This window comes from Abramis brama, assembly GCF_963993115.1.
Source record: "Abramis brama genome assembly, chromosome: 6".
Lineage (NCBI taxonomy): Eukaryota > Metazoa > Chordata > Actinopteri > Cypriniformes > Leuciscidae > Abramis > Abramis brama.
Window position 1 is genome coordinate 18,420,835 of NC_139968.1, and position 22,340 is coordinate 18,443,174.

A 22,340-nucleotide genomic window follows, 5' to 3' on the forward strand; every position below is an offset into this window, starting at 1 on the left:
AAAAAAATTAGCGGCCATTAGCTCATTGATCGTTTCGCTTGAGGTGTGGGGACGACGGAGTTGACGGCAGATTGTTGGAACAATGGCTGAGCAGCACTAGGGGTTCAGAGGAGGTGCGGAAAGGATAGGGGTGGGGGGGGGCAAAAGTAGGCCCAGCCTTTGGGGCTTTACCTTCCCGCACAGCCCCAGAGGGAGAGTCCTAGCACCAGCAGCATATGGATTTCCATAGCCATATGGGTTAGCCACGTCTGGCCAGTCCCGCACTGTAGACTAGCCATGGGGAACTGCCAGTGATCCCCTGCTCAAAGTATAACAAGCTGCGACCATTCAGATGAATGGTGCCGATGTTTTTTGGGGCAGCTGGGTAGTTCAAAAGCGGCTTCCATACCCGTACCTGCACTTTTAAACAAAATTAATCGTTCAACGTGCATGTATGTGCGCCAGCCTGCGAGGGTGTCTGTTTTTCTTTGCGTATATATGCATATGCGGCGCGGATGATGACTGGTTGCTGTTCTCGGTGGGAGGCGGTGGTGCTGATGGGGGAAGACAGAGTGAGAGAGTTAGTATGTGATACAGAGAGCGGCGAGGAGATTGAAGGCTCTGGCAGGCGAGAGAGGAACGTTGGCAGCGGCAGAAACATCCTCGCCGTGTCGTGGCGCGGCGGATGACTGTACGGCACTAAAGCTGTCACGCGAACGCAAGCCTGATGCTGCCGTATGTGACTGCTACTATCATTAACTCCTATAGGTGCTTCCCCCGAGTGTTTATGCCAAGCTGCGCCACGCTTTTGCAGAAGTGTATGCAAACGGATGCAACACAAATAAAATTGTCTCCTTCGCAGATGCAGAAGTTGTCGCCGGTCCCACACTGGCCTGCTTGACGCCAGTCAATGCTGGTCCCTGCTGTCAATCTGAGCTGTTAGACAGGAACTAGCGAATAAAATTCATACTGGATATTACATTCAGACTAGACGAAAGACAATATTTTAGACGACATGCAGCTGAATGAATGCCATGTCAATTGAAACAATCTAAAGAATTAAATAAACACAAAAAAAGCCATGATTAAGACCACAGAAACTCCAAAGCCTGCGCCTTTTTAACTCATTTCATTAAATGTCAACATGAAATGGCATTTGCAACAATTTTTACTTTCTAAAAAAATAAAAATAATAATAATTCATAGGGAGAACTTGATAAGTGGTCTCGATATAATAGATGCTAAAAGGAAAAAAAAAGATTTTTGTTTTTGTCCATTCAATGAGAGTCAATGGGGTCCAAAAAATCATCGTATTTATTCTGCATGCTCTGCAAGTCATTCAGGTTTGGAACGAAGTAAATTATGACAAAATGTCAGTTTTTCGGTTGTGGAACAGGTTGTGGTGAAACATTACAAAGATATTTATTTGAACTCAAAGTAGCAGAAATGTGCATTAAAGTAAATTCTGATTGTATATTTACTTCAAGTGATTTTCAAACCCATTCATATCCATTAAACCTGAGCCGCTTGGCTTCCGGCATCCGAGTGAAATATTCTCACGATTCTCCTCAAGGTTTTAGTAGATCTAAATCTCTGTACGCATGTGCATTACACACCTCTTTCTCTCAGAGTTTTATTACTATTCATCCAGGTGATCGGGGGACTACACCAAAGCGTGCTCTGGGAGGAGAGTCAGATCGTGTGAAGAGGTGGAACGTGAGTTGCTATCGTTCCTGTTGTTTGGTTGTACTGTTTTCCCCTTTCTCTGCCTCCCTCCCAACCATTTTCCCAAGACAAAAGAATATAAAACAGCTAATGCATTTACAACTCACTGGAGGAGGCAGGGTGAACTCTGCAGGCTGCATTATTTATTTACTGTTGAGACAGGGATATCACTCAATGAGACAGCAGTCTCCATTCCCCCCTGGTCCCAATGCGGAGGCCTACAATCACAGCTTCTCTATCACTATCTCTCTCTCTCCTCCACCAGCAGCATTTATTACCGCCCCACGCTACCGGGAGACACTACCGCTCCCTCCCTGAACTCCCTGCAGAGGAAGGGAGCTTCTGCTGGGCTGGATGGAAGCAGAAGATCCACCACTGGCATCAGCATCAGCATCAGCAGATATCAGGGGGCTTCTGCATAATGACAACGTTCACACCTCAAGACAAAACTGCCCGATTCCAATGGAATGGGTGCTCGAAATAGTGGAACCACAACTCAGACGCAATCAGTGTCAAGTGGTTGAGGATAGGGAAACATTTGACTATAAGGGTGCTTTCAAAGCAGCAATCACTACAAACATGTTGTAGTTAGACTGATGTGTAAAAAAAACACAAAAAAACACAAAAAAAAGCAATTTCAATGTATTTCTAAATATGTATTTGGCCTGGATAAAGCCAGATTCGTTATGATTATTGTGCATAACACTGTCATTCAAAAAAAAAAAAAAAACGTAATTCCCGAAACTTAACGATGAACTATTTTTGATAATTGCGACATTTCTCATAACTGCAACTTTTTCTCATTATTGTAACTATTTCTTAATTGCAACTTAAATTTAGATAATTGTGACATTTTTTTAAACGATTTTGGACAACTGCGACTATTTTGAACGACAATTGCAACATTCTTTTTATTGCCACTGCAAACTTTATTAATTATAACCATTTCACATAATGCAAATTTCTCATAATTGCAACTATATTTCTCATAATTGTAACATCTGCAACTATTTAAATTATTGCAACTGTATTTTGAACTGCAACTACTTCTCAACTTAATTTCTCATAATTGCAATTTTTATGTAAATGCCAATTTATCTATCAATTGCAACTTTTTGACACAACTGCAAATGTATTTCTTATTTTAAACTTTCTCTGACAATTCCGTTTTATTTTTTTTACTCAGAAATGGGCTTCTATAAAAAAAAACAGATCTGTGTCACATCTGTAAGGAGAAAAAGAAATCAGATTCGGGCCACATTCAGCTGCAGCGTGAACGTAGCCAATGTTACTAGGTGATGTGAACGTTAGAGTTGAATATTTAGATGGGAACAGTAAGACCAGAATGGGAGGGAGGGAGAAAAAGAAAAGGGAGAGAGAGAAAGATGTTGTGAGTGGGAACTAAGCGGTGCACCGGATGAGCGAGTGAAAAGCATTTCTTCATTCTGTCAATACTGGGATGGAGGAGGGAGGGGGTGCGAGAGATATGTGGTGAGAAATAGAGGGAGAAAGAAAAGGAGAGAAAGAGGCAGAAGGAAGGTAAGGGAGAGAAAGCATGAGAACTGAGATATATAGACAGGCAGGCAGACAGACCGACAGACGAAGATAGGAGAGAAAAGAGAGATAAGGTGGGAGAAAGACAGGAATAGAGAGCGAGAGAGAGACAGCAAACTCCCCCTTTCTCTTTCCAAGCTGGTGGGATTCCTCCCCAGGGGTTTCTGTCTTTAAACCTCCATGCTCTTTAAAAATTCTGCCAGCCAGCAGGTCTACACGGCGCTATGGAACTGTCTCCAGCAGGGGAGAAGTGTGTGATTGTGTGTGTGTGTGTGTGTGTGTGTCTGAGGAAAGAGAGAAAGAGACAGAGACTGGCAGAGCCACCATGCTGACGGCACCGAGATCCCAGTGACAGGTTCAAACCCAATCTCCCCACAGGTCAGTGTTCACTGTACCCCCAAACCCCAATTAAGTCCTGCTTTTTCTTTCTCCATTTCCCTCTCTCTCTGGGTGTCAGAGAATGAGCCATAACACATGCAGCACCCCGTGGTTATGATGACGAAAATGCTACTGGGTCCAAAATCAAATGAGTCTACTACTACAATTACTACATTTTCTTAAGGAAACGTGAGCGCTGCTCGCCTGTGCAAAGCTCGCCGTCACAATGCTAGAATATTGGTGGTGGTTGCTATTCTGTTGCTAAGGTGTGGTCTCATAGCGTTACATGGTTGTTAGGGTGTTCTGGGTGGTTGCTAGGCGTTCGCTTACTGATATAGCCACGCCCCTTTTTAACGCTGTGCTCTTTGTGTTCTGTCTTCCGGTTGTATTCCCACAGCATGAAGGTAAGATCTTACAGATTTATGAATGAACTGCTCGTTTTAAAATCTTCCCGGTTTATGACATTTGTTATGACATCCGTTTCAAACATTACAATCTCTACAATAAGTAAATCCACTTCACCAGCTAATTACTCTTCGACAGCGATGCCTTAGAAATATACAGAGCTACTGCAAAAACTGAAGTTCAAAGACCAAATTCTAAAGATTCTTGTTTCTCTGGCGCATACGGTCTATTCTGGTCTAAATATGGCTCTGGTCCATCCAACTATGTAAATCTATGGGATTTTTTCTTCTGCAATAGGAAAATATAAGAAAAATAAGAAAAGCAATCATCTTATTGCACAATTGCAATGTTTTATAACACAATCGCAACTTTACTTAACGTAACTGCAAATGTTTCCCATAAATGCAATTTTATTTAACAATTATGACTATTTCTCAATAAATGCGACTTGGTTTCTCATGCATAATTGTGAATATTTTTTGCAATGGCTAAGGAAAGAACATTAAGGTCAACTGTAACTACTTTTTATCAATGTTTTATCTCACAGCGCAACTTTACTTCTTGTAACTGCAACAGTTTCTCATGAATGCTACTTTATATAACAAATGCAACATGTTCTCATATTTGCGGCTTAATTTCTTGTAATTGTAACAAATTTGCTACAATTCCTTGCAAATGTTTTGCAAAATTACGAATTACAAAATGTCTTTAAAAACATCACGGCTAAGCAATAACCATTAATTAAAATTCAAAGCTTCAAATCAGATTAATTTTAAGTTTATTAACTTTATTTGTATTGCCAACATAATGATATTAAATAAAATTTTAAATGAATGATACCTGATATCAGATCAGCACATAAAGTCGTGTCCATCCATGACATGGTCATGCAGGTTTGAAGTGCTGTAGCTTAAAGCGTATATTCTCTAATAGAACCGGTGCCTGATGCAACGGCACATCAATGGGGATAAAATAATCGTCTGCCTTCTCTGGACCCTCAAATCTCCAACCAAGATTCCTTTCATTACGTTTTAATCGTATGCTGCTGGCTTGCCGCTTTTGACCCTGCACTACGCGCCTTTAATAAGTGCCGACTTCGCCCCTGGATCGAGGCAAAGTGCTAAAGGGGTAGCTCTTCCAGAGTTTCAAATTGACACAGGGCATTACATTTTCACTTGAAACGAGCCAAACAGAGCGGGAGGTGGTTGATTTCTCTTCTTTAGCCCTCGTCTTCCTTTATTTTTTGCGGCTTCTTGCGCTGACCCTTAGGTGGTAAAAAGCTAATATTCGGTGTGCTGGCACAGAGGTTATTTCTTTCCTGCGCAAACACGCCGTCTGTCTGAGACTGCTTAAGGAAATGTAGCAGGTGATGTATTGATCCTCTGCCCACTTCAAGAACTGACAAGTGCGTGACAGGACCGCTGGGAGGAGGCACGGGGCAGTGTGGATACGCAACCTTCACGCTAACCACCCCAAGCCTTCCAACACCAGCTTCACTAGGCCTGTGGTCACTGGAAACCAGAGTTTTATAGTGCTACGCATGAGAAAAGGGTTTCTAAAAAAAAAATAAAAAAAAAACTGGCTCTCGAGACAAAAATTTTAGAATGTAAATGAGGATTAATGGTGTAAAATTGTTTTAATTCCTAATTTTCCAAATGAATATAGAGATTCAATCAAATTTAGCTCATTAGCCATGTTTGCACGATCAATAAGCTACTACACGTTTGCTAGGTGGTTTCCAGGGTGTTCTGAAGTGGTTTTTAGGTGGTTCAAAGGGAAAAGAGCCCACCCACAAGTATCTATTATATTCAGGCTGCTAATACGGTGTACAAACAACAAGGTTTCGCTTAATTTCCAAAGCAAACGCAGGCGGATAGATTTTCCAAAACACTCTGCAATGAATATATTAATGTGACGGGTAAGCGTTTTTTGTTCTTAAGAATACACAACTGATATTCTACTGGGCCAAGCTGAGATTCAGCTACATATGCCCGAGAACCACAGAGCCAGAAACATCATTAATTGAGTGCCAAGTGGCCTGGGGGATTTTCTGCGTTTAAGCTGTCAACTCCCATTGGACCACGCGATCGCTCGCTCACTCACACTCGCTCTCTCTCTCTTTCTCTCAGCTGTGGCTAGAAGCTACATCAAGCGTGTTGAGTCTCTGAGAAACGCAACCACCACCCCCTCATGCTCTCTCTCTCCGTCTATCTCTTCCTCCACCAAACCAGGACATCCTGCACTTTGGGCCAACGACAAGTGTTTCCTTCCTCGATTGAGGTTTGTCGCACTATGCGAATCTCAAGAGGTTTGAGAGAGCTAGAATCCTTAAAGATAACATTTAAAATGGCAGGTCATCGTGCAGTTCTTAATTTCAGTTCACTACGTGGACCGAAACTGTGGCTGCGAAGGGAAGTAAAACCGACGAATGACCAATCATCCCGTTCCACATTCAAAGAGGACGTGAGACCAGAGTTGAAAATATCCCTTTTATTTTATTTGTTTGCAAGATGTCACTTTCTTGATGAATAAGTCAATGTCTGAGACATCCGATGTAATGAAGACTGTTTCCTACAAGCACCCTCCAGCGTTTCTGGCACTGCTAACAGAAAAAACCATGAAGAGAACGCTTTTTTCCGTTCTCAAAGCCCTAAGGTCAGGGTAATCAGACGCCACGGGCAACAGCGTGGCCTTAGTGAGGATGTCTCGACTAGCCTGATGCAAAGGCCAGCTAACTGGGCCCGGCCTTCACATTACCCACTCTCTGGAGATCTGAACTGAGGAAAAATCTCCCAAATGAGACGAGTAAGGGATACCCCAAGAGCAAGGCAAGGCCCCCCTTTCCATTCCTCCAGCTCCGGCAGTCGATGTTCTTCTCAATCACGGCTCATCTCGCACATGCCCTCCATGTTAAAGCGTTGAAACCACACCGACGCTCTTCGTGCTCCTTGATGATGCTCCGCTGGCTGGCCTTCCCCCCGGGCTGCTGGTGCGTGTCCTGCAGAGGAGGGGGTGAAGCGGGGGGAAAGGCTACCAATCATGAAGTGTCAGGCTTGGGGCATATGATTGTACACTGTGTCAAAGCTAGACAAATATTTGCCCCGCGAGGCTCCGGGGACGCAGTTTCTCGCTTTGTTACATGAGCTGTAGCTTCACTCAGCATTCCGGTTTACCGCCTAACTAAGGAGATGGAGGGCCGGGTGACATCTGGAGGCTCCTGTGAAACTCTCCAACATCCATCAGGTCAAACACACTCCGCTGGTGGCTTGGAATGTGACGTTAGCGCTGCGCTATTCCCTTTGGGAGACAAAGCAATGCTGGAGAAACGTGTAAATCTCAAGGATGTGCATGATAAGGTCAAGGTTAAAGGTTAAATTTGAGATGGATAAACAAGGCAATATGATTATCTCCTAAATGCAGGATAGCAGGCCTTGCTTAACCCTAAGTCTCGTTTAACACAACCTCTAATGGGTTACTGTTTTTATAAAACGGCGATATGAAATACACAAATATTTAACAGTTATATTCATTTAATTGTTTCAGTTGAAATCTTAACACAGAATTCGATTGATGTGCAGCCACAGGTTTGTGTAAATTGGCTATTTTGCAAAGGTTTCAAAAATGGCTCATCCAATCAGATTTCAGAGCAAAAACTATATATATATATATAAAATAATAATGTATTGATGCTGTGAGTCCGAATCGTTTGTTCTCCCGCCTCTTCTTTACATAATTTCCTGTCCTTAAAAAAACAGTGCATTTAACTTTTAAATAACAATAATAATAATAATATAAACTATAATAAAAATAAAATGTAAATAATATAGTATAAACATTTATATAAATATTATAATATTTTAATATTTCCAAATCATTGTTTTTATTTATTTATTTAGAAAAGTATATCAATAATAAAATAATAATGTATAAAACACATTCATGCATCTTTTAAAATGTCACTTATTATATCACACATTTTTTATTAGCTTTTGCCTTTTAATAGTATGGTGCAGAACTCACATCAATGTACATGGACTGTAGGGGGGAACAGGACTGGCACAGGTTGGACAGTAAATCACTCTCATATTAGTTTAAATATATAAACAACACACAAATACTGTGCAGATATTTCAAGCTTTCTCTGGGCACATATTCCAGATTCCCTGCTAATAACCATAACTGCACCTGTTAGTAAAAAGCAACATTAAAATATGCTGCACTGTGCTATAAAAGCACCAAGGAAAAGGAGATTTGTGATTTCTTAGTGTTACTATATAATTACAAATTAAACTTCCCATTGAGATCATACACAGAGCACAAAGATAAGACGGTGCTTTACAGGGTTCAAGACACTGTGACACATTTACTGCACGCAACAGTAAAAGAGGAGAACAGCTAATCTCTCCAGTTATTTACGAGCTGGTGCTCCTTAACCCGTCATCAATGAAAACATTTCGTTGCAAATCCTTTCAGATAACTTCAAATAATGTCAGTTTCTATGGCAAGCGCAGAAATAATAACCCGCATATGCATATCTGTTTAATTTCTTTTATTTTTCCCTTTAAACTGACATCCGGAAAGAGATCTGAGAGAGACTGTGGCAATAAAGTCTCGCTTTTCCATCTGTCTGCTTCATTTGCAAAAAAATGGCCTCCTTGCGATTCAGATATATACGGCTCTCTAGCTGCTCCACATGGCAGCTGTAGGTGACCGCGGCCACGGCGAGTCTCTGGGGCCGAGGGATTGCACTTCATATTTCGCCGCCCTCTGTGCCAGCTTCCAGTCTGTTCGCCCCTCATTTAGAGTCCCTATTCGAGCAGAGCGGGTAGTGGAAGAGAGGAGGATAAAAAATCAATTCATATTTCCATAATCCACAGTCCTGTCTGTCTCTGTCTCTTCCCTCGCCCTCTCTCTCTCTCTCTCTCTCTCGCTCCCCTGGGGTAAAGTAACCCCTCCACCCCGATCTACGGCCTACAACTGTCATTACGCGCCGCAACAATAAGAGGATAAACAAAGGAGGCCTGTAGAGATCGGAGCTGCTGCTGCCATATGCTGGCTAACTTGGGGGAAAAAAGGGATTTCGGCGGATAGAGAGGGAGCAGCCGTACAAAGACGCGAAAAGAGCCTAATCCTGGTAATGAGGCGACTCAATGAGGGCCTTTATGTCAATGTGGAAAAGGCCGATCCATCTGTACACATCTTAAACTAGAAACGATCTGGTCACCAAACAAGCTGAGCGGAGACTTTTCTGGTAAACTTTTTTAAGTTTTCTTATAGTCTTTTTATTCGCCGACATTTAAATTACGCTTCTTGCGGGCTAAGCATGCAGTTTCTGAAGCATCTCTGCAAAACACTGATGAAGACCAAAGTGCACATGAAAGCCAAAGATGCTCAGGTCTCCTTTCTTTCATTCTCATTGTAGCTCATAATGAACTGTCCAACTTGCTTTGCTGAGAGGAGAGGCGTGTACATGGAGACCTTGAGGCCGAGTGAGCAGAAATAAAGTGTGAAAACCGCAACGCTGCACTATGACCCAGACCCAGACCCAGACCCACTTCTGCCTGTGCAGAGAACACATATGACCTAAACTACACTGAAGCAACAACCAACCACACAAATGCTAACATTTCAATTCTTCTTTTACTGATAATAGTTTTAGAAGTTCTGCAATGCCTATTTGAAGGAAGTTTAATTATTAAGAGGGCAATAAAATGATACGTGTGAAAGATTTTTAACTTATAATTAGTGCTCAACTGACACGAGTTTTTAACATCCAATGCCAATATATAGAGAGCAGCATCACCAATGTAATGCAGATATACATGATTCCAAATTTAAATGTTTATTTAGAATATACATATAATTGTATATAATATTTAAAATGTACATTTTTAAATATTAATGTTTATATATATATATAAAAAAAAAAATTTAAAATAGTTTTAAAAAAACTATATTTGAACACACACATATACATACATATATATACACACACACACACATATATATATATATATATATATATATATATAACAAATAAGCTATATTTAAAGTATAACATTAAATACTTGCATGTTTTAAATATGAATATTTAAAAATATGTAAAAAAATATATAAATAATATTAAATTAATAATTATATATTTTATATTTAAATACATTTTTAAATAAAAATATATATTTAAAAAATCCAACAATCTACTAAAGTATCTATCTAAAAATATAAATATTATTTTAAAATGAATATTTAAAAACATCATAACAAAACAAAACATAAAACATAACATAACAGCATAAAAAAAACATAAAACATAAAATATAAAATAAAACATAACATAAAAAAACATAACATAAAAACATAAAACAAAACAAAACATAACATAAGACAAAACATTACAAAACATAACATCACATATTTTGGAACTGACACTAGGTTGAATGTGATGTGATAATTACAAAATAGGCAAATATCGGCTGATTAAGCAGATATTTCAGTCTATTACTACTCTTATTACACGCTTATTATGCGTTACTAGTGTGATATAGTACCAACCCATGAGTGACACACAGCTGTACTGGTGTGAGATACAGTGGAGGGCGTATGAAGAAGCTCCATCCGCACCCATTCACATCACAGCCAGCTGATAATTACCAGAACAACGCTTATTGAAGACCTGCTCACCGCTTTTCATTATCAGCAACATCACACCGCATGAGAGAGAGAGAGAGAGAAGGAAGGAAGTGAGGAGGGAGGGAGGGAGGGAGGCCTTAGGAGCAGGAGGGGTCGTGAATGTGGTGCTGGTGGGTTAGGTGTGGGGGGGGGGGGGGGGGTGTTACGAAGAGAAAAAAAAAGTTCCTCTGTCTCCAACCTGGTCTCCAAAGTCCTGAGGGAACTTCCACAGCACTGTCGGATCTGTAAGAAATTGACAGACAGCATTAATCAGCAACCACGCACCGTTCAGAACACATACATATTAATGAAGGGGGTGGGGGCAAGGGTGGTTTCTCCTATGTGTCGGCACACCGCGGCAACGAGCAGAGGCATGGAACGTTCTGCATATGCAAATGCCATCCGGTTAGATAGAGGCCTTTAGAAACACAGACACAGAGACAATACTCCACTACCTGCAGAAACAGCAGATGTGTGGCGCTGCATTAATATTTCACACCTAAATTTGTCAAAGGAAAGCCTTTGCTGCAGCCGTTTAAAAATGTAATGTTCACATTCAAAATATGAATTAATTTATTATTTATTTTTATAAATATTATATGTCATAGGCCACGGGTGGGCAACTCTGTCCCTCAAGAAATATCAAATACGAATACATTAATAATAATAGTTATTATTATTATATATAAAACAAATAAAATCAATTATCATTTAAATAAATAAAACAAATTTTATTATAATTTTATGTACATTTTTATTAATTATTATTATTATTATTATTATTATCAATGTGTCAGAGCATGTGTGCTACTGCTAAACAATGTTTTTGGAGTTAATAACTTATTAACTCAGTACTATTAACTATTAAAGCAGTTCTTCTTTTTTTTAACACATTAGTATTATTTTAGATTTTTGGTGAAATGCCATAATCTGACATAAATAAGTGTGTGCAGACTTGGAAACGCCTTGTGACACATAATAAGGCAGCACTCCAGATGCCTCTGCTATGAGATCAGCTTGGACCACAAAACAACAACTCAATGTCTGCTGAAGGTCAATGTGAGAACCCTGAAACAATGAGTTTGGTGCACAGACACACACAGGGTGTGCAAGGAACGTCTGATCTACAACCTCCTTGTTATGACAATAGGGCTGAGAATTTTTGCGCAAATCGATATTGCAGACAAAAAAGTCCAATGTCTATTGTCAATAGTGTAGTGATGCATGAAGCCCAGCACACAGAAGACAATTTCAGATCAAGCAGGTTTCTGTTGGTCCACACAGCGAATCTGTGACCTACTTGAACCTACCTTAAACCATATGCGAAATTCCAGATTTTGTGGATTCCTATTGAAATAACTGGACTTGTTTCCTATGTAACCACATTAAATATCTGGCAACCAAAACAAAAGTTTCAAACAGCTATATTCAGAGTATGACTGACCTTGCATCATACACCGGTTTGTTACAGGAAGTTTAAATATCCTGTCTGGTAAAAGATAAATATGTTCTCAGAAGAGAACAGATCATCACACAGAACTTGTACAACCATGACACAGAACTAAAGGTTCGTTTGCATATATATCATACATTTAATGGGAGAAATCCATTCATTTCAATCGGAATCTGCACGATTGGGAATTTTGTGCGAGGGCGAGACAGATTTCACTTGTGTTAAAGTTGCTCACATGAATTCATTGCTTTGACCAGCAGAAAGCTACTTGGTTTGAAAGTGACTTCTGTGTGGACAGTGCTTCATACCTCACTACACTATACTGACAATAGACAACAGACCTTTTGTCGCAAATTTCACCAAAACTTCACTGTTGTGACCTTTGGACTAAGCAGACTAAATCAGAGCTAAGAAAGTTCACACTTTTCAGGTTTGGTTCACTCTGGTGTGATTGTTCTGTTAGTGCGGTACATTTGTATAAGTGTGAACGCTGCCATCTAAAATCCGGTGTGCACCAAACAAGCGTACAGAGACTGCTGAAAAGTCTCGGTCCACTTCCAAATGAACCCTGGTGCGGTTCAACTGAACCAAAGACATCTAAACAAACCAAAATCAGGACATGATGTCACAAGATGCGACCCTAAAAATGCGACCTGTTTTTTTTCGTCATAGAAGCCATGTTGCCCATACAGTTCGGTACAGACATCAGAACCGCATTTACACATTTTATAAGCTCTTCTCAGCTGGTAAAAATACCATCATATGTGTGCATATACAACAAGCGCATTTAGCCCAGCACACAAATTTCGTGCCGCCTCCTACAGTCACATGCTCTGATAGGCTACCCCTTTTCCACCAACACGGTTCTGTTGCGGATTCCTGGCCTGTGTCCATTCTCTAAGTGTTCGATAGTGATGCACGGATCAAGGTTATATCTGCGGATGCTGCAGATAATCCGCGGCTCAGGCGGGCCAAGTTATAAAAAATGACAAATTAATTGCGGGTGGGTCGCGGGTCGATAGGATATAATTCATTAAAAGACTCGGAATTACGCAAGTACGCTGACATGTAGTGCTGTTGCGCTTCGGGCGACCCGTGTTCGAGTCCCGGCTCGTGGACCTTTCCCGATCCCACCAACAATGATGTAATGAAACAGTGATAATTTAAGTTTGAAAGGAGTAAAGCCTGTGTTTAGGCTATTAAAGAAATGTAATTTTGCCAAAGAAGAAATTTTATTTTAAATAAATTTTCATTTAAAAGCAGCCTACTTCAGTGTGATATGTTACCATATCATCATGCTTAACACTGAGAATTTGAATAATTGTAGTGTGATGGTCAGGTGCAGATATCTAAAAATCAGAGAATATCATAGGTTTGAGCAGTTGTCGGGTGGATGATTTATTCTTAACAGCAAATCTAGCTCACGAGCCCTAGAGCCCCCTTTAAAGTTCAGGTACAAGTGTGCACAGACTTTTTCTTTGTTCAATTTGGACACTGAAAATGGGTTGGAGCTCTTAATTTTGAACTCTCAAAGTGCACCAGATTAATACATTTATCTGTAAAATGTAATTAATAATAATAATTACCTTATATTATTAAAATACCTATATGTGTATATGTGCAAAAATGTGCTTGTAAAAAGTGTTTTCTTCAGCCATGATCAGGATTTTACCACCTCCACCTCATTTTGAGCCAGGAAAAACCCTGTTTTGTATCTATAGGGTCAGTAAAAGAAGCAAGTGAACCGAATTACCAGTGTGACCACACCCTGAAAGTATGTTTAAAGCAAAACTACAACGCATGATAATAATAATAAAAAATTGCAGAACCACCAAGCAACCACCTAGAACACCTCATCAACTGTATAACACGCTAATAGTGTAGGTTTTTAGACAAACGGCAGCTAAAACACAATCACATCATAAATCACATCAATGAGTCAAGTTAAATATGGATTATTTGCATTTTAGCCATTTCCTCTTTCTTGTCAGCATTAATTTAGAGAGTAACAATATGAACTTCCCATCATATTTGAACTGAAACTCTTGCTTCTTCATTCTGATCTAATCCACGCCAACAGAGCTGATGATTCAGTTCTGCTGTGCGGGAAGTGATGTCTGATGAAGCATCTAGCAGAATGAACACTGTGATGATTTAGCATGTCGGGCATGAACCCAACTTTAACCTTCCTTCATCGAATGGATCTCTCCATTTTTCATAGCCGAACCCCTTCTTTTTTGTATCTCCACCCCTATGGACGAATCCACCATAGTAGTCTCACTTCTCTCTGCAAAGGTAAATATGTCCGCATATTCTCCACCGGTGCTGACCAGAGTTCAGAGAGGAAAGGGAGGGGTGGGGAGGAGAAGTGAAAAGACTGACAAAGGTGCATTACATAATCCCATTGTGAGATTTCACGGACCTTGTCTTATAATATTTTTACAAAGACTGAATTTCCTTCTCCCCAGGGATCTGAAGCCCAACTCCTCCATCTGATCTGGCAGAGTCAGGTCAATTTTATGCTGATTTTATGGGTGAGAGGATGGGAACCACTGCCAGGGAGAGAAAGAGGAACACAAGGGAGAGAGAGGGAGAGGGAAAGAGACAAGAATGAAGAGATGCATCAGAGGGACAGAGAGAGAAAATGATGGGTAGCTGACAATAACATATTTAAGATTTTGAGGTAAAATTTCAATGAATGTCAAAGTGTATATTTTTAAATGCACCTTTTTCTAAACATTTTAACGTTTTTTTTTTTTTTTTTTCAATTTCCAACTATTGTCATGATTCAATCCAGTGTAATGACATCACAAAATCTTACCTAGATTGGGGATTGATCTTTTTTTAAAGAAATTTGTATCTTTATTTAGAAAGGATGCATCAAAAGTGACAATAAAGATATTGTTACAAAAAGTTATTTTAAACTTTTTATTCTAAGAATAAACAAAAATATTAAGCAGCAGCTTTCAACATTGATAATAAATGTTTCTTGAGCAGCAAATCAGTATATTAGAAGGACATTTTAAATTCTAATCAAACAGAAAAAGGTTATTTGAAATAGCAACATTATTTCAAAATATTACTGTTTTTACTGTATTTTTATCAAATGCCTTGGTGAGCATAAGAGTCTTCTTTCCAAAATACTTTTAAAAATCTCACCAACCCCTTTTGAAAGGTAGAAAACAATGCCATGTTGTCATAAAATGCATGTGCAAGAAAATTACGTTTAAACAATTTTAGAAGTTACAGTGCAGGACACTGTTGTCAATGCGCTCACATCAACTACTTTGATACAGAGAGGGAAAAGACAATAAAAAGGGTAATAAACAAGAAAAGACTGAACAACAAAAATGGAGGCAAGAGAAAGCGATAGGTGAGAGGGAGGGGTAACAGAGGGGGCATTGCCCTCCAACCACGCACCTTCTGTGCTGCATATCCTGGAGGCTCCCGTGTTCTAACGCATTCAAAAATACCTTGAGACACATGCTTATTCATACACAGAGGCAAAAGGACTTGCAAATCTCTATCCCTGTGGGATTTTCGCACGACGGGGGGGCTCACATGAAAAGCCCCAAAAATTCAGATGAGCTCTTTTATTATTAACGCCCGCTCTGTCCCTTCAACAAGCCAGATCCGGCTTCAAATCTGAGCAATGCAATCAAATATTTGCCCAAACACTTATCTAGTAAGAGTATTCAAAGCGGAGATCTAAACGTTTTGTCAGTTTTTTAAAGAAAGATGACAGTATCTGACGTGCTCAGGTAACGCTAATTCCCATTGGCGCTGAAAAAAAAGATGCGTTTTCTGTTCAAACATGAGCATGTTCAACAATTAACCTCCCAAATGCACTTTGGCAAAGGTGCCGCTTTCATTCATTTGAGTCTTTAAATGTGCCACAGTCAGACAAAAATCTGTGGAAAAATGCAAGCAAAAATAACTAGTAAAAATGGCAAAAGAACTAAAAACTAAAAATATAAAAATAAAAGCTATACATACTATAATAGTATATAATCGGTTGGTATCTTCTTATACAACTTATATGTTTTTATATAAGAATATTTTGCAATAAATTTGAATAACAACAGTCTTTACATTGAAAGTTCTGTATTGCGCAATTGTGTTTAATCGCGAAAAATCGCGGTTTTCTTTGAAAATTTCGCAGTGATGCTGAAAAAAGATGGCGTCATCTGTTCAAATATGAACTTGTTTAACAACAAACCTCCCAAACGCGCTTCGGCAAAAGTCCCGCCGTCATTCACCGTTTAAAATTTTAAATGCGCCACAAATCTGCAAAAATGCATGTAAAAATGACTGATTGGGTGACCAACTGTCTGTTTTTTTTTTTTTGGTGTGGGGGGGGGAGTTTTGTACACTGGGGAATGTAGAGAGATGAAGGCCCCTGTCTGTGGGTGAAAAGCTGTCAAAGGGAGCCCGGCTCCTTGCCTCCGCAGCCTCCTGCTGCCATATTGTGAGTGTGTTTGCGCGGGGCGGGCAGACACAAAGGGATTAATGGGTTAAGGCTGAAAGTTGAAGGTTAGGAGGGTAAACCCAACCCCTGCTGCTGAGGCAGGGAGAGAAATGTCACCGTGACAGACCTGGGGCTGCTTAATCCCCCTCTCGCCCCTCTCGCTCCCCAATGGCCTCCCCTCCTGGGCTTGACACACTGAGGCCGCTCCTGTTCCCAGCAGGTCTGCGAACCGCCCCGAGCCAGTGGGCACACAGAGACACGGAAACAGACAGACAGACACACACCCACGCACAGGAAGAGGGGTAGACCAACTTGACTTTCAACTAGGGAAGGGCAGTGTGTAATGTACAGTAGGAGAACACTGTTAGTCGGTAGAGATATTTACATGTGAGAGCAGTGAGGAAACAAGTGGTTATGTGGAAACGCAGAGACGGATGTGTCCGAAATAAGTCAAGATGAGCATATATAGTCAAATATAACTCAACTGATGTGCGGTCACAGGTGTGTGTATGCAGAGTGCAACAGTCAGGTTCTGGAAGTAAATATCTCATTCACTTTTTCCATGGAGAAACTGATTTTTAATATTTCTCTATAAACCCTTCAAGAATTCCAGGTGCTGAACCGCACTACCCATAATCCCAAGAAGATCCACCAATCAGGGGATCATAGAAGCTACATGAAGCTTTGTGAATGGCATAATTCAATGTTAACTGAAACTATGAAAAATTGGTTTTGATCATTCAAATAAAGCTGATTTTTGACTTTAAAATAAAAATCTGTTTAATTTTATTTAAATAAAACTTGGTAACAACTTGTATGTTTGTGTATGATAATATATTGCAATAAATTCAAAATATGTTGTTTTTATATTTGTAACAAAAGAATTTCCATCAAAAGTTTTGTATTGTGCCACAATTTTTTATTCATTTAATTACGATATCCATAGTGTTTCGTGGGACTGTGGATTATTCCCTTAGATGTGAAGTACACAGTTTTGTACCTTTGTTGTTTTCCTAAGGTGCAGATACTTTTTTGCTTCAAATATTTTTTTTTTCTTATTGATATCTCGATGTGCGCATTCGTGATAGTCACATCACAAGGATATGTGATGTCAAGTATATGGATCGTAGTTGATCTGTAATCCGTACCGGCCATCTTACCCCAGTTCAGAACGAATGTGATTCGCGAAATTATTGCAAAGTTTAACCATTATAGAATGAAAGTGTATCAATTGCATGTGCTTTTAAGACCTGTCAGTTTAAACATCAAGCGCAAAAAAAAAAAAAAAAAGGAACTTGCAAGCTGTTTTCTGTGCGCCCACACAGTTCTCTTTCTCTTCTTTTTGAGCTTGGACACGTGCAAGCAAAATTAAGTCAAAATGCCCGTCTCGGCAAGTATCCTCTTAAACACAGTTGGTTATGTGTTGTAAACAATTGAGAAAGAAAACGGATGCGTATCATTATATTGGATCCGTACATTCGTCTTAAAGTGACAGCAGCCTAATATACCCGCAGATGTTTGTGTCACAAATGTTAATGTAGCTTTGTAGCTTTAACAAAGATAAAATGTATTAATTAATTATATGAATTATATTTAATTTATACAGTGAAGACTATGCAGTGTTATTTTACATTTAATTATACAACTTCTGTACCCGAATACTGTTAGATTTAGGCTTACCTGAAAAACAAAGCACTGCTTATTTCATTTGTCTCTTTGTTCTATTGTATTTATCTATACTTGTAATTTCTTTAATATTTTCTATGCATATGCACTCTCCTATAAAATCACCCCAATCATTCTAGAATGATTTATTCATTACAAATACAGCCAGTCAAATCATCTGGTGAAATTGTTTTCATATCGCAATATTTATCGCAGAAAAACTAAATATCGCAACGTCAGTTTTTTTTCCAATGTCGTGCAGCCCTATTTAAAATCCCCAAGTGTGTGTGTGTTGGGGGGTAGTTCTGGAAACAAGGCTGCTAAAAGTAGACTGCTGCACCCAATCAACTGGCTATTTTGCAGTGGCTTGAAATGATAAAAAAAAAAAAAAAAAAAAAAAACTTATACAGTTTTTTTTTCATCAATCAAGTTCTAAAAAAGAAGAGAAGCAGCAAATGAGAGTATCTTATTTGATTCACTGAGTTATTCTTGAATGGGCATTTTTAATATACTAAAGCATTTTAACAAGCAAAAATAGCATTAGAGGTGAACATTTCTTGAGATTTTGGTCATAAAATCCTAGCCAGGTTCCAACCTTGGAGTTACATCTCAAAGCTGTCCAGACAGACATTTAAATAAATCGAATTCATAGGCTTTTAAACAAAAGCTTCAACAGTTGTCCAGGTTAATTTGCGGTTTATCAACCTGAAGTAAACTTGTAACGATGAGGGAAATCCATCATTACGCTTAGCCTCAGCATTTCCAATCTGACGTAACATGCCGAGGTGGTGGCAGCTCAATGTATTGCCATCACTGTTTTCATCTCACCACCACTGAAAACACCTTGAAAAAATCTAAAAACCCATCGGCTAGGAAAACAATCTCGCCCGCTCGCATCAGACCTGGCAAGTAATTTGACTGCGGAGCGAACGTCGGCTAATGGGTGAGAATTGAATTGAAATCACCTCGGAGGAGCGAGCTATTTTTCTTTTTTTGCTCTTCGCACCCAATGTGAAGCCGGCCGTGGGTGATGGCAGGCTTGGGAGGGCCCTTCCACAGATTCCCCTTGGGCTTCGTGCACGGCTAACCTTCGACAGGACCGCCGCTGCGTGGCAACACGCCGCCGCCCCGAGCGCAGACAGTGTGGGTCAGTCGCAAATCAATGTTTTGACGTCCCGGGAATGCTTGTCTTTAAAAGTCGATACACGCCGCTTTGATAGAGCCGAGGCCGGGGGGAAGAAGGTTAATAGGTGAGTGGTGGAAAGAGCTCACAGCTGACACCACTTTTTACCACCTCTGTCTATCTATCTGCGAACGAGATGGGTGTAGAGCCAATAGGCCGGAATACATGCCGAGCCGATTGAGTTGCCAAGCTGTCTTCGTACCCTGATGGAAAACCTCAGTGTACCTTAATGGCTCATTGGGATCGACTTGTGTTTAATACACTGTGTCAACAAGTTCCGTGAATATATGAGGTGTCATTATCATAGTACTAAGTATTATCAAAGTAGAGACCAAACTGTGGAGCCCGCAGGGCAAAGGAGGCTGTCTGTCGAATTTCTAAATATAACGCTATGTCCTCGCCAGTGAGCGTCAGTGGTGTCCAAAACACTCCATATAACTGATTATCACATCAAATATGGCTCTTATTGTAGCACATATTTGTGCTTGAAGTGTGGACAGAAAAATGACTTATCGCTGGAAGACGCCTGGTTAGGACAGAACAATCAGATGACAAATTTCAGCACCCTAACGAGCAACAGGACATTTTGTCCACATGGCTGAATATTAAACATCTGATTGGCAGTTAATGTGTTGGACATCAAGACATTTGTGTTTTCAGTGTGGAGAGGCAAATTGCTTGTTAATGTGATGATCATATGACGTCAATATTAGCCCCGTGGCAATGCAAACCAAGGCTGTAAATCTTTATTACATATCATTGTCCACTTATGCAGTCTTAAAGGGATAGTCCATCCAGGAATTAATATTCTGTCATCATTTACTTACACTCTTGTCATTCCAAACCTGTATTTCTTCTGCACAAATCAAAGTATTGTGAAGAATGTTTAGACTGTTTTTGGCCATTCAATGCAAACCAATGGGGTCCAAAACAATAACATTGGACAGACTAAATGTCTACAAGTTTGGTACACCATAAAGGTGAGTAAATGACAACATTTTAATTTTTAGGTGAGCTGTCCCCTTTAACACATTGGATTAACTCACATGTTGTAAAAAGAATCCAATACATTTACAGTTAATTCTCTTCTGAACCAGACCAATGTGTGCAAACCCATTGAAAAACCAGTGGTTTCTGTTTTCATCCAGAGATGAAGGACTACGTGTTGCCTCTTTGTACCCTCCCTCCATGCCTCCTCCTCCTCATGTCTTATTCTTGGCCAAAGGTTAAAATGCTGAACTCGCAACCTCCTTGGCAAAACCTTTTCTTCTTCCGTTCCTTTTTTCGCTCATCTATAAAAGATTTATTTCACAGTATGTAGAGGTCTGGATTAACCCACTCCATGCCCCAGAACAAAGCCATTGTCTTTGTGCCCGAACAGGTCTGTGTAAAGAGGAAGCACCAGCTCCTCGACGTCCACAATTATACCATTGTGCCAGGCATGCTGGAAGGGTCCTGGTTGTCTTTGGAGGCTCGTCTAGACTTTGAGCCAGCTACTCAAGAAACTGGTAGAAAATCCCATCAAGCAGTGGAGTGAACGTTAACTAAGGTAACCCGCTGTGAACCTGATGAAGATGTCAACCGAACATATGGCAAAAAAAAAAATTCTTTTGTTGGTACAAGGAGCTTTTTTCTTCCCCTCCAGAATGAAGGGGAGTGGAAAGGGGAGGGAGGGCAGCGTTTGGAAGCCAAAAGCAAGGAATAACTGTGGTCATCAGTTTACTTCTGGATCAGTAACTTTATTCTAGCTTCGAGCAGCTCTGCCCCCAGATCTCACAATTAAAAGGGTAAGCAGATTAGCAGGCATCTTTTAAGCTTGAATAGAAAGAAAACACTCAGTCGTTTTAAAATGGTTTTTTTTCCCCCTCACTCTTTTTTTTTTTGCAAGCCACAAATAGCATTACATTTCATGCCACTTTAGCTGGCAAGAGCCTTAAAAAAGGATATATTTTACTGCAATGATATGCTTCTTAAAGTATCACACTGATCATTTGCTGCCTGTGAAAAGAGAAACCCAATAGTTCACATGTACCGTGGAAGTTAAGCGTGCATCTGTCACGATTACAAGTTGAGGTAGCTAACAAGGACCTGCATGAGTTTGCAGCGATATGCTAACAATTTTGATCAGGTACACGTATTTATATTACTAGCATATTGGCTGTTTATTAGTACTTATAAAACACATATTAATGCCTTATTCTGCATGACCATATTCTACATCTCTAAACCGTATACCCCATTCTGAAGCACATCCACAACAACTGCCTTACTGTCAATAAGCAGCATATGGTCACATATCCATATATATATATATATATATATATATATATATATATATATATATATATATATATATATATATATATATATATATATATATATATATATAAAATCAGCCTGTATTGCTGTCCCAATTTCTTATGACATTTTAATATGGTTCGGTTAAACCCTCGAGCATTGCGTCTTTTTGTTGCTGACAACATTTTTCACCAAATGCTCCTCGTTCCAAATTTGGAGAAATGCCATTATCTCCTCCTCTGTGTCATAATGTGTCATTAGCTTTTAATAATCACCTGTGACGCCCAAAAATGCAATCATGCTAATGTCAAAGTGAACCTGAAGCATGTTGCATTTATAAGTCATATATGAAAACATGGACTTAGTGATCTTGTGGCATTTGTACAGCATAAAATTTGAATAGGCATATGTAATTAGGTTTAATTAATCTTAAATAATAGCGACAGGCCTTCTGAAAGATAACAATACTAATCAACAACTACAAAATAAAGGTGAATTTGATACATTTGAGTAACTGGCGTGGTGTAATACACTAATTCAGGCAACAATATGGGAATGGGCTC

The 22,340-nt window shown here is 39.6% G+C and overlaps 1 protein-coding gene across 2 annotated transcripts in view; it reads right to left on the reverse strand.

Moving 5' to 3' along the window:
• dennd1b (DENN/MADD domain containing 1B) overlaps positions 1-22,340 on the reverse strand; it is a 95,662-nt gene that overhangs the window by 62,008 nt on the left and 11,314 nt on the right. For both annotated transcript variants that reach the window (XM_084117401.1, XM_084117402.1), the window contains exon 3: positions 10,910-10,953. In XM_084117401.1, the coding sequence (XP_083973527.1) occupies positions 10,910-10,953 (44 nt within the window). The remainder of the gene's footprint in view (positions 1-10,909; positions 10,954-22,340) is intronic.